The 13686-nt window shown below is 33.2% G+C and overlaps 1 protein-coding gene and 1 long non-coding RNA gene across 3 annotated transcripts; both read left to right on the forward strand.

The window, feature by feature from the left end:
* Positions 1-1970: 1970 nt before the first annotated feature.
* LOC149413955 (uncharacterized) lies at positions 1971-5273 on the forward strand. The gene is made up of 3 exons (XR_016303997.1): positions 1971-2075; positions 4166-4318; positions 4400-5273. It is a non-coding gene; the product is annotated as an uncharacterized LOC149413955 (long non-coding RNA).
* A 3595-nt stretch (positions 5274-8868) lies between these two features.
* On the forward strand, positions 8869-12637 carry LOC149413956 (uncharacterized). Of its 2 annotated transcripts, XM_089643736.1 has the most exons (4): positions 8869-8938; positions 10500-10695; positions 11372-11524; positions 11589-12637. In XM_089643736.1, exons 2-4 carry the CDS (start codon positions 10542-10544, stop codon positions 11621-11623), a joined length of 342 nt encoding a protein of 113 aa, XP_089499862.1. In that variant the 5' UTR covers positions 8869-8938; positions 10500-10541; the 3' UTR covers positions 11624-12637. The 2 variants fall into 2 exon arrangements, with proteins under 2 accessions (XP_089499862.1, XP_089499863.1); XM_089643737.1 differs by lacking the exon at positions 8869-8938 and having other exon boundaries at positions 10499-10695.
* Positions 12638-13686: the final 1049 nt, after the last annotated feature.

Consider the following 13686-nt stretch of genomic DNA (forward strand, 5'->3'; position numbering starts at 1 on the left):
CAAAGGCATAAGATATTTTAATAGTCTTCCCGAAGAAGTGAAAAAAATACCAGATTTTATTTTATTCAAAAAGAAGGTCAAATTTATCTTTAAAAAAAATTAATATCACCTATCAAATGTTATAACTTCAATTCATGTTACAACCAAAATTAACGTCACAATCCTCTTTTAAGTTTATATTTATTGTACTGTATTATTATGTTAATAAGTGATATAAACATGAAATAATTGTCAAATAACTCCTACGCCAAGCTCAAGAGCTAGCACTCTTCATTGGAGTAGAAATTCAATAACTTATGTTTTTCACTATTACCTATGATTATCTAATTTTATATACAATGTAACAATGTTATAAGTTAAACAATAAAAAAAAAATAAAAAAAACCTTTCCTTTTCTGTCGTGTGTATTTACTACACATTGCTTTTAATAAATTTAATAACTCTATAAATATAATAAATTCTGGGATCACATTTTAGTTATCCTTCCGCTATTTATTTATGCATTGAATTAAAAAATTATATTAAACATAGTTTTCAAATTCGATTAAAAATCAGAGATTTTTGTTAAAAAACGGGAACAAATATACCAATACAATCAACCACTGTGACACTGCGACCCGAAGGCTTTGCAAGGAAATGACACGCTATTGATGTCCCGCTTTAGTTAGCTATGTGGAAACATGAGAAATCCACACGTCCGCAGTTGTATTTTGATTTATACCATCGATACTTCATAGCTGTGACTGTGATAGCGATGACTTCATAGCTGTGTGTCTGCCAGCCGCCAGCCGAACGGTTTATTTATGCGCCAGCCAGTCGTTCGCAGACCGTCGTTAGATATGGACTCCTCGCGCGTTTTTTTAGCATCTGTTGATGGTTTTTTGATGTTTTCAGCAATTAAATTACAATTATTATCACTTTTGATATACTTTTAATAAACATAAGCTATTATCTATGATTATTCATATTTTTCCGATATTAAGTCGCTTATTTTGAGATGTGTATTGACTACACAGCACCGGAACGCGTGGATGTGTACTAATACTGCGACTGAATCTTTTTCTGATTTTACTGTTTCGAATATTCATTTGAGAGTTGCTAATAATGTTTAAAACGCTTAAATATTACAATTGATCATTTTACTCAATAAGTGAATCCAAAAAATATGGATAACACGAGATACCGGATATGTTATAAGCAAAAAAACACATTTCAAATGTGTACCATAGTAATTAAAGATAGATATACATTGGCTGTGAAAACGCCATAAAATAACCATAGAAATTTCCGTGTCTTTTCTTCGGTTTCAAATTAAGATAGGTGTTGAAACCCCCTGATATAACCTAACTTTTGTTGACGCATACTTGAGTCGTCGCTTATCGTTTCATCCTGTTTCCAAACTATTATACGCAATATCCCTTACAATGTTTAACCCACGCAGTTGAATCAATCATCCCATACTTGTGATAGTTATTGGTAAGTTCTAATGCTGATATTTTCTACCCGGGTATTTTGGGCCACGGCATAATCAAATGCACAACTGTGTCTAGCGGTATCATATCCAAGGTACATATTATAAAAAATATGGAACTCTTGGATATGATATTTTGACAATTTCGGAATATCGGCCTAAATATACGTCAATGTCACTTTAGATATGTAGAAATATAGAAGAAGACAGCGCCAGATTACTGTCATGTTAAGATCGATTAAGATTCTGTCAACCTTTTTCAAATGTCTTAATTTCGAGGTCTATTCAGTCAAATTTATATCAATGTTTGTTTTGACAGTATATTCCAACCGAAACAAAATATTCTTAGCTCACCCAAATTACAATTCTTTTGTTTAAGCAATGTTAGGTTTCATGTCGTTTCAGGTATATTTTTTTGGGCTTGAACCATTCCCATAATCAATCCACAGTCTTGCCATGAATCTATCGGAGAATGCTTTCATCAAGACGGAACCAGGGCCCCGGGAAGAAGGCGGAGGTGCAATGCCGTACACGGATATAGATTTCTACCTCCAAGATGTAAAGAAGGAATGTTTGCAGTATGCGGAGACTACTCGTACAACCAGTAAGTTGAATGGCCAATGTAAAGCATGTTATATTTTGATTTCCATTCAAAATCCGTTTGAATTTACGTTTTGAAATGTTGCGCAGACAGGTTCACACCGCCTTCTTTTGCCGTACAAACTTATTTATCTTAATATATATATATATATATATATGGAGCAAACGGCCAAACTATGTCTGATATCCAAATGTTCGCTTCTACGTAGATAAACTAAACATATTCGCAATCCGAAATATTTTGAAACCGTTTTTTTGTAACAACTGTAATTTAAATGAAATCTAGCTTCATTACACCGATCTACAAAAAAGGAGACGATACTGACATAGCTAATTATCGCCCCATTTGTATACAGTCAGTAATGCAAAAGCTTTTTGAATCATTGGTCCTTGATGAAATCTATCCCAAATTAATAAAATTAATTAATCAAAAACAGCACGGTTTTATCAAAGGAAGATCCACCGCAACTAACTTAACAGTATTTCAAAACTTCATTATACAATCATTTGCAGAAAATAAACAAGTCACTGTATATATACAGACTTTTCGAAGGCATTCGACATAGAATCCCATAAACTACTAATCCAAAAACTATTTGCTCTAGGAATAAGGGATAACATGCTAAAATGGTTTAGTAGCTATTTGTTAAATCGTAAACTGTTCGCTAAAATAAAATCTTGGATGTCGAAAGCTTTCCGGGCTACCAGTGGCCTACCGCAAGGTAGTCACCTTGGCCCGGTTTTGTTCCACATTTTCATCAATGATATAACCAATTGCTTCAACGATGTCGAGGTATTGCTCTTTGCAGATGACATCAAACTATACAAGAAAATAACTGATATAAATCATTGCCATATACTACAGTCAAATATTAGTTAGTTTAGAGATTGGTGCGTTCAAAATAATTTATTTTTAAATATAGTAAAGTGCAAAACCTTGACTTTCTTCAGAAACAAAAATCCTGTTTTATTTGAATATTCCATCAATAACATAGCTTTAGAAAGAGTCACGGAAATGAGAGATCTTGGAATTATTTTGGATGAAAAACTAAGGACGGGTTGTTTCGGAGAATTTGAACAATTCATCAAATTTCAACGTTCATTTTCGGGTTCTGTGAAAGACTTATTCAAGTTCTGTTTTTATATCATTGTAGGCTAGTTGCTTGACAAAACTGAAATAAAAACAGAACTTGAAAAAATCTTTCACAGAACTTGAAAATGAACGTTGAAATTTGATGAATTGTTCAGATTCTCCGAAACAACCCATCCTAAGTTTCGCCAATCATGTCCATCAAATTGTGAACAGAGGTATGAAAACACTAGGCTTCGTATTAAGAACAACTAAAAACTTTAATTCTTTACAAGCCAATAAACTATTATACGTATCTCTAGTAAGAAGTCAAATTGAATATAACTCAGTAGTTTGGTCTCCATCTTACAAAATTCACATTAACAATATTGAGCGAATACAAAAAAAAAATCTATGTTTTATAAATTTTAAATTAAATATCCCTGTCGAAGACTTAAAATACAATTTCTTATTAATACTCTAAAAATACATACATTAGAAGATAGACGTAAAATAAACGATTTAACGTTCTTATTCAAAATACTTAGCTCTAACTTCGACTGTAGTGAACTCCTGCAACATATAAACATACATACACCCACAGTAACAACACGACAAAATACAATATTCTACAGCAGCACACATAAGCGTAACTACATTGTCCACTCTCCGATACAACGACTTCACACCATGGGAAATCATTACTTGGGTGATGTTGACATATTCAATACCAACTTGGCAAGTTTTGTGGATCATTTAAAACATTTATTTCATCAATACTCCTAAACACATCATGTAAACCTACAAATAGCTGTAATTTTCTGTTTTTGTTTCTTGTGTTTGTATGACTTGTTGCATAGCTTTTATCAAATGTATTTTTTGTAACTTTTAAAGTTTCTGTCAAATTAAAATTATGTATACTACCAACCATGTAAAAGCCCTCTGGGCGTTAAATAAATAAATAAAATGTAACTCGCTGTTCGACTTGGCATATCAATGTACGTATTTTTGTTTGATTTTTCTAGGTAGCATTAATGTGGAGACTGTTACCATCAAATTGGAACCAGGACCCCGAGAAGAAGTTAGAGGGGTTATACCTAATTTAGAAATTGATATAGACCTTCCAGATGTTAAAAAAGAATGTCTGAAACGCTTTGATAGAGTTATCCAGACAACAGGTAAATAACGTTTTCTATCTATTCTTACATTTGTATTTATTATGTGCATACACTTATAGCTTTATCCGTAATATTTTTCAGATTCGTTGACAGATCTGAAGAAGCATTCTGTGGAAAAACCATTCCCTTGTCCTCATTGTAACCACTTTTGCATTAATAAGTCAAATTTAGAACTTCACTTGCGTACCCATACTGGTGAAAAACCTTTTTCTTGTTCCGACTGCAGCTGTTCATATTCTCGAAGAGGATCTTTAACGAGACACATGCTGACTCACGGTGGAGAAAAACCCTTTGCATGTCCCGACTGCAGCTATTCATGTTCTCTAAAGGGAGGTTTGAAGAAACACATGCTGATTCACAGTAGGCGAAAACCTTTTTCATGTTCCAACTGCAGTTATTCATGTTCTCAAGAGAGACTTTTAACGGTACACATGCGAGCTCACAATGGGGAAAAACCGTTTTCATGTTCCGACTGCAGTTATTCATGTTCTCAAAAAGGAGATTTAACAAAACACATGCTGACTCACAGTGGAGAAAAACCTTTTTCATGTTCCGACTGCAGTTTTTCATGTTCTCGAAGGGGACATTTGACGAGACACATAATGACTCACAGTGGAGAAAAACCTTTTTCATGTTCCCGCTGCAATTATTTATGTTCTCAGAAGTCAGATTTGACGAAACACATGGTGACTCACAGCGGAGAAAAACCTTTTTCATGTTCGGATTGCAACTATTCATGTTCTCTAAAGGGAAATTTGAATATACATATGTTGACTCACAGTGGAAAAAAACCTTTTTCATGTTCCGACTGTAGCTTTTCATGTTCTCAAAAGGGAAATTTGCATAGACACATGCTGACTCACATTGAAGAAAAACCTTTGTCGTGTTCCGTGGATAAGATTCATTTGCACAAAAGCATGCCTTAAAAAAACACATGCGGACTCATTCACAGAATTGGCTTATTTGCAAAACTGTCAAAATTGGCAAAACTAGCCAATATTGATCTTGGATCTCACATTAAACTAGGAAGTCTCCAGAATTCAAAACGAATATCATTTATTATTAGGCAGAATGGAAGATGTTTAAGTTCCTCTACGAATTATCCTAAAATACTTTAATTGTGTCTTTATAAAACCAAGAAAACGATTTTTTTCTAAGGAACATTACAAATGTATATTCTAAAATAATATATTTCAATCATATTATAATTATAACATTGCACTTCTGAATAGACTTCAAGTGTAATTTCTTTCTGCGATAAGCCGTAGTCAGATAGTTTGCAAATAATTTTAAATAATATTTATTTAACTTTTTGATGAAATTTGTGTTAATGGTACAGATCGAAAAATGTTACAATCGTAAGTACACAAAATTTAAAAACAGATCTGTGTTTGAGTGGGATGATGTTTGTCCGTCGTTAACACTGAATTTTAAATATAAGGAAGTTAGGAAACCTTTAGGTTGTAAGTATTTGTAATATTTATACGGTTTATCACAAATAAAAATCCGGTTAACCGTTTTAAGCTTGTGAGCTTTATTTTTTTAAATATTATTACAATAAGTTTTAAAATCAATGCGTGTTTCTAAGGTAGGTAGTGTAGGAAACGGTGTTGAATTATGTTAAACCTAATTATTCGCCTCTATGTAAATTATGTATACTCTTGGATTATTCGAAGTATCTTATATCAGCAACGATGTGTGTAATTTTTATCAAAAATAATGTCCATTTTCTTTCGCAGTTAATATTTTTTTTGCTAAAACTTGCTGAACATTATGAGCATTTTCTTCTTTCAACAACCTTTCCTTTACAGAGAAAAATATCTTCATCGTGTCTTTTTCTAACATAGAATTGCTGTTTTAGATTTTACGTTTTTTTAAATTGTAAGTAATTTTGTACGAATACTGTTTTACCAGGGGCTTAAATTTATTTATGAAAAGTACAAAATATTTTATTTTTTGCTTGAAATATTTACAAGAGAATCATTGGATAGTAAAATATTATTCTTGAAACGGTCTAATTCGACGCATGGTACTATTTGCTACGCCGCCTTGCTCCAAGCGGCCCGCATGTGAAAGTGGTAAGAGCGTAGAGTAGTAAAATATTTCATACACATTTTTCTTTGAAAACTTTTTACACTACCCAACTGTTAAACGGTATTTTTAGTAACACATTAAACGTAGACTGTAGGTACATGCGCGTTCTGTACATCGTAAAGTTACGGAAGATAGCAGTTATGATTAGGACCTCCAAAACAGGCTGAAAAGATTGGATTTCGCCCTCCTTCCGCATTAAGAAATGTCACCCGACAGAAGGTCAAGCACAATTATTTTTTTTGCAAATATTTTTGGCAAAAATCTGTCAAATCAAAAGATCTTTAGTATGCAGATTGAAATAATGCATTGTCATACTAGAAAATTGTCGGTAAGTACTGACTTCATTATCTTTTTTTAAGTTTGCACAAATAAAAAAAACATGCACCCAAAAATAATTGACAGGAGAAGGAGAGGAAGGTTACTATTGCGCTGGATTAAGTTTCAGCTTTGTCCTCAATTAGGGTATCCTTTGCTCTCCGTGCAGTGCAGGATCACGAGGAGTGAAGGAGCTTTGTCCACCAGGACTGTAGGAGAAGAAGTCACGATCTTCAGCAATAAAGAATATCAACAGAAGATAATAATTACGATAATATGTCGACTGTTTTATGTACTGACGAGAATGGGCGGATCTAACGCTCAGCAATTTAGCAAATGCAGCCTGGGCCTTAGCTTCTGGGCTCCTCTTTGCAGTTCCGTATTTACAAGCAAGGGTGAGCAAGCGGGACACAAGCCTAGGGCCCCCGACCGGAGGGTTCTTGAAAGGGGGATTCAGGAAGGTATAAATCAAGATACGAAGAACTTATGTTTCACAGATCTGTGCAGAAAACGGGGTTCCATTTGTTAGATTCCACTTATCTTAACAAAGGGATTGCAATATTTAGAGCAGAGGCGGCAAGTTGTTATGCTATCCTTGTTCTAATGCCATCACAATGGAAGATGATTCAAGAACTGGCGTCTGAACAGAGTCTACGACTGGTTCTTGAGTTCAAAGATTTTCCAGCCTATGTGTTTACTCCCTCTTACATCACGAGACTCATGTTCACTCCTTCGTCTCCTCAAAAAACCCCTTATACAGAATCTCCAAAGATAACATAGGCCTATGTGGAGTTAAAAGATTGTTTTGGAGAAATAACAGAGACGGCCGAATAGACTAATGTAATTGTTACTTTCAGTATTCCAGATTTCTGTTTAACGTCTAACATTTTTTTATTACTACGCCACAATGACTGTGATGAAACATTTTCAATCAATAATAATAATGAAATATTTCGTCTATAATATATGTTATCGATAAAAATTGCGTTTATTAGCCCCGTTCAGACATGGCGATTTTAGTTGATCAACTCTTTGTTGAATGACACTTGAAACTTAATCGTCAAGGGTGAACACCTTTCAACAGAGTTGACCAAGTTTTTAGTTGAGCGACGAATATTGAAAGCCTTTCTACTTTTGTTGTTCAAGTATGAGTCATCGTTCAATTTTCCTGCCGAATCGAAGCGTGTGAGCATATGTTTCAAGTCGATTACGATTTTTATTTCCTCTGCGGAATAAAGTATACGTTAGACGTTCCTAGTAGGTTGTTTATTTATGCGTACATAGTATAATACCTACCATTATGGCATCTACTTCAATAAAAGAATGTATTAAGGGGTCGGATGATAATATGATGTTTAGATTTATGGATCTATACCAAAGCCTTCCCTGTCTTTGAGATCAGATGCAAGAAGTTTACAAAAATAAGAATGCCCGTGACATTGTAGTAGTTATTATTATTATTAGATAGTACGTTTCTGGATGATTAAAAAAATAGTATTATTTTTCTTTCATAACAAATGTTAGGGCATATACTATTGCAACGAACACTTCTTTTATAAATAATGATATCGTATTTTTGGAACTCTATACAAATAAGCCAGACTTGTAAAAAATATCCCCCGTTTCAAGCGTAATTTGTAATATAGTATTTGCTGGGACAGCCGCCCGCATCCTGTTTTTGGATTTTTTCTTGAATTTTAACAGTAAATTAATTATTTCTTCCGAAATTTGAAAGAGTTAGAAAAAGAGTTAGAAGCACCCGATTCGTTTCTCCTTATAATTCATTTTCTGGCCCACGTACTACGTTTTTCGGACTTTTTCATACCATCGAGTTCGTTCCGTTTCCGAAATCATAGGGACGCACGCAGCGATAACTTCACTTGACGCCATCTTCATTGAAAATAGCGGTTCGAGTTAAATTGAAATGTCTGAACGAAATCCTGTTTAATTTTTGTCGTTCAATAAAATTCGTTCAATTTAGCGCGGTTTAAGCCCTACAAAATACAAACAGCGAAGCTGTAATTTTTTCAATACTTTGTGTTCAGTACCTACTCGAAACAGATAAAAATTTTCTTTATAGTCTATGTCTAATTATCATCTATGTTCTTTTCATAACCTAACAATTATTGTAGACAATTGCTTTCGTCACCTGCCAATGGTTTCATTCTGTTTCTAAACTCTGTTACTGATAATATCCATTACCCTTACATGGTATGTTCAAATGCTGACATTTTCTAGACGAGATATTTAGGCCACAGCATATTCAAATGCACAACTCTGTCTGACGCGACATAGATTCACTTACGGCAATCGGTTCATCAGTTAGGGAATCTATTTGACGTTTTGTTTAAGGAACGTTTAACTGTCAATTGGACGTGAAGTACCTATTTATGGATTGTATTTCGAAGGCATTGATTAAAATAATCACAAATTATAAAAAAAATATCTTATACTTAAGAATACATATAGAATTATAAATTTTCTCCAAAATTTTTATGAAAGATTTTTTCAAGTTATGCGAACACTTCATTGTTTCAGTTTTGTCAAGCAAATAGCCTTTAATGATATATTAGCAGAACTTGAATAGAACTTTCACAAAACCCAAAAAGAACATTGAAATTTGATAAATTGTTCAAATTCTCCGAAACATACCGTCCTAAGGAAGCCAATATTTTGTTAAAAGTTGAATGGCAGATCAAAAATATACCATTATCTCACTTTATACGGAGGAAGATAGCGTAAGATTACTGAAATCTCAATATTGATGATGCTGTGAACCTATTTCAATTGTATTAACATCAAGGTCTTTATTATCACATTAATATGCTTCTCCCAACTATTTGTTATGCGAGCACTTCATTGTTTTATCGGATTATTACAACCGAAACAAAATATTCAATGCTCATCCTATTTAGAGTTCTGTTGTAAACATAATAGGTAATCTATAAGTACTGCTGGCTACGCTTAATACGAACATTGTTTTGAAAAAACACTTTGACTTAACTTGCTTACTATAAAGCTAACTATTTTCATCCGGACGAATGGAAAATACTGCATTTCAATTTACAAATGTGTGAAATGAAAATTTTGCTTTTTTACAGTACAGTGAGTAAAATAAATCACTAAATATCGTATAATATGGTCAGAAATTATTGTAAAACATCGATATGGCGGCCGTCTCATTCAAAAGCAACATTTAGTTTCACGTAATTGTATTTTTAAATGCAGTATTTTGCATTTCCAGGGATATATTTTTTGTTTTTGTTATTGTTACAGCTGTTTCGGCTTTCAAGGTTATTTTCAATCTTTGGTTTTAACCACGTTTAGACGACTTATTTATGTGATTATATTTTACCCCCTTCCAATTTAAAATGATTTATTACCGGTTAAACTGATTTACTGATAAAATAATTGTGACAATAGATTTTATATTCTGTTGGGGTATTTTGAAGTCTGTTTTTCCCACATTAATGTTATCTTAATTGTTTAATAATGATGTGGCAGCTATTAATTTATTTAAATGTATTATATTGTTTAGGTTTTGAAGCGGGGAATTAATAATTTTCCTAACTATTTTATTTATTAATGTTATATTAGAGTCATTGGTTCTTTTATTGATTTCTAATTGTTCAAGTAAATTTAATCTAAGGCCCTTTCTTTCTATATGAAAAGGCTTAAGTTCATTGTTGTCAAGCGGGATGTGAACAATTAGAAAACAATAAATATCACAATTTATTATCAATCTACTAAATCCAGTTTTTGGCAGTTGCAGATATAGTTTAGGCTTGAACCAATCACCTGGCACAACAGATTAATGGATCATTTAAATCCAAAGTGTGTTCCCATCAAGATGGAACCAGGATCCCAAGAAGTAAGCGGAGGTGAAATTCTGTATACAGACGTAGATTTCGACCCTCCAGATGTAAAGGAAGAAGGATTGCTCAAGGCGGAGGGTACTCGGACAGACAGTTAGTACCCTTGCATGTGTAAAAAAAATTAGGATGTTAAATTCAGATTTCTGCCAAAACGGTCGATTTCGGTCAAAACGTACATTTTGAAATGTTGCGCAGACAGGTTCGTACCGTCCTCTGTTGTCGTGCTTTTTGTTACATTGACTCCACACAGGAACCATGTCATCTCTGGGAATGTTGTGTGGAGAGTTGTTTGAGTAGAGGTATGAGTGAACATGGGTCTTGTAGACACCGATGTTTTAAAAGGGAGGAAACACAGAGGCCGGCAAATCGTTCCACAGCTTAGCTGTGGAGCGACCCGCCCTCATGTGACAAATGTCACCGGTGCCGAGGACATCAATGACGTAAGTTAGGTAGAACAAAGACAGCATACGTACCTGACGCCTGTGCTCCAAAGAATGACTGGGTATTAACCTTAAAGTTTATAATTGCAAAACCCGCTTTGGAAATTTCTGCTGGTTCTAATACATTCACAAAAAGTGCTTAGTAATTTGGAAATAAATATTTTTCGTTAAGTGGTTAGTCAATGATGTTCCTAATCGTGAATATTTTAATTAAACGTTAGTAATTTAAAGAAAGTTTTTATAGTACTCTATCAAATAATAATAATAATTTTAAATACAACATTCTTTTCGGCTGGGCATAATAGTGAACATGTTGTTTGTTTTTCCAGGTAAGATTAATTTGGAGACTGATCCCGTCAACGCGGAACCAGGACCCCGAAAAGAAGATGAAGGGGAATTTCCTTATGTGGAAATTGACATTGAACTGCCGGATGTTAAAAAGGAATGCCTAAAACGTTTTGAAAGATGTACCCAGACAACAAGTAGATAGCAATTATTACTTTCTAATTTTACATTTTCATGAATTAACTCTTTACACACTCATAGTTTTTCATCTTTTTCAGACTCGTCAACAGGTCTGAAAAAGCATCCAGTGGAAAAACGATTATTTTGTCCCCAATGTAACTACTCCTGCTTTTATAAGTCAAAGTTGGAACTTCACTTGCGTACCCATACTGGAGAAAAACCTTTTTCATGTTCCTACTGCAGTTATTTATGTTCTCGGAAGGGAGAATTGAAGAAACATATGCTGACTCACAGTGGAGAAAAACCCTTTACATGTTCCAACTGTAACTATTCATGTTCTCAGAGGGGACATTTGACTAGACACATGCTTACTCACAGTGAAGACAAACCCTTTTCATGTTCCGAATGCAACCATTCATGTTCTCAAAAGGGATATCTAATGAGACATATGCTGACTCACAGTCGCGAAAAACCGTATTCATGTTTGAACTGCAACTATTCGTGTTCTCAAAAAGGAGATTTGACAAGGCATATGCTGACTCACAGTAGGGAAAAACCTTTTTCTTGTTCCGACTGTAATTATTTATGTTCCCAAAAGGTCCATTTGAAGACACATATGCTGACTCACAGTGGGGAAAAACCTTTTTCATGTTCATTCTGTAGGTATTCATGTTATCAAAAGAGACATTTAACGAGACACATGTTGACTCACCGTTGAAAAGAATCGTTTCACGTTACGACTACAACGGTTCGTATTCTCAACTAAATAAGATATCATACGTATATCCCATTTATGAATTTAAACTCTTTCCATCCGAAAGTAAGCTATAGCTTCTCGGGATTTCTCTGTAGACAGAAATAATAACTTTGTTAATAGATCCATGTACCGGGGACAGTCTCAAATTTTCGTGAGTTAGCGACGACTCACAGTGAAAAAAATCTATTTCTTGTTCATAAGTAAGGTTATTCTTAACCCGGGAATATTTGCCTATCTTTTAAAAAAATTAAAATTAATTCACAATCACTAAAATTTACCCCGAAGCATTTTAAGTCTCCTAGTAATGCCGGGTTCACGCCAGCTGGTCATTATTAAAAGGTAAAATCGCGGATGCTTTTAGTTACTTAGAATATACCTGAATCACAATGTAAAATATTTGATTATTTCCTTTAAGAAATAAAGTTTTCTTTTTATTTAATATTCAAAATGTGTTTGGAATATTGACATTACCTAATAAATGTAATTTTTATATTTTAGCAATTTATAGACCACCTAACCTCAATAAAAAGGGATTCTTAAATGAAATGTCTTGTTTTTTTTGCAATAATGTAAACTTTAATGATAATATAATATTTTTTGGGGATATTAATCTTAACATACTAAATCAAAGTGATTCAAATATAATAGCTTATGAAAATATACTTACCAGTAATTACTTAACAAAATGTATTAATGATACGACTAGAGAAGCAATCGTTGCTGTTCAAATAACCAAATCCTGTATTGACCACATATATGTTAGATCTAATAAATGTAACTTGTCCGCGTGTGTAATTGATTCGAGAATTGCTGATCATTTTATGACGGGACTAAATTTACAATACCATGACGTCAAAAATATTGAACAAAATGAAAAAATCACAATTCTGTCTCAAAAACGTGTTGATAAAGAAATAAAAAAATATAGTTGGAATATTCTTTTGAAAGAAGTGGATTGCGTTACTCTGTATAATAAAATTAAAAATAAATTTAATGAAATCTATGAAAAAAGTACTGTAGTAAAGTCTTATAAACCTCAAATCAGACCTAATGCCATAAATGAATGGATAAATGAAGATTTATTATCAAAAATCAAATTAAAAGATACACTTTACAAAAGATGGAAAAATAATCCTACAAATAAATTTTATGAAAGAGAGTACAAATGTAATCGAAACAAAGTTACAAAATTAATCAGTACATGCAAATTAAAATTCTTCAACTCAAAATTTAAAAATTACTTTTCCGACTCTAAAAAAACGTGGGACGAAATAAACAGATTGTTAGGGAGGAAGAGCAAAAGTAATTGCGACCAAGTAATATCAAACTATTTTTTAAAAAAAGAACAAACGACTGAACAAACATCTAACAATTTTGCAAACTTTTTTTCTGACAATGTTAAGCAACTATTACATAGATGTG

This window comes from Hesperophylax consimilis, chromosome 20 (assembly GCF_061612785.1).
Source record: "Hesperophylax consimilis isolate HC1 chromosome 20, BYU_Hcon_1.0, whole genome shotgun sequence".
Classification (NCBI taxonomy): domain Eukaryota; kingdom Metazoa; phylum Arthropoda; class Insecta; order Trichoptera; family Limnephilidae; genus Hesperophylax; species Hesperophylax consimilis.

Excerpts from the sequence above, each read along its gene's own strand:
- LOC149413956 (XM_089643736.1), top strand. The coding sequence starts at position 10,542 with ATGGATCATTTAAATCCAAAGTGTGTTCCCATCAAGATGGAACCAGGA. Across the intron at positions 10,696-11,371 it reads GGAGGGTACTCGGACAGACA|GTAAGATTAATTTGGAGACT; the intron begins GTTAGTACCCTT and ends TTGTTTTTCCAG. Across the intron at positions 11,525-11,588 it reads AAGATGTACCCAGACAACAA|TTTTTCATCTTTTTCAGACT; the intron begins GTAGATAGCAAT and ends ACACACTCATAG.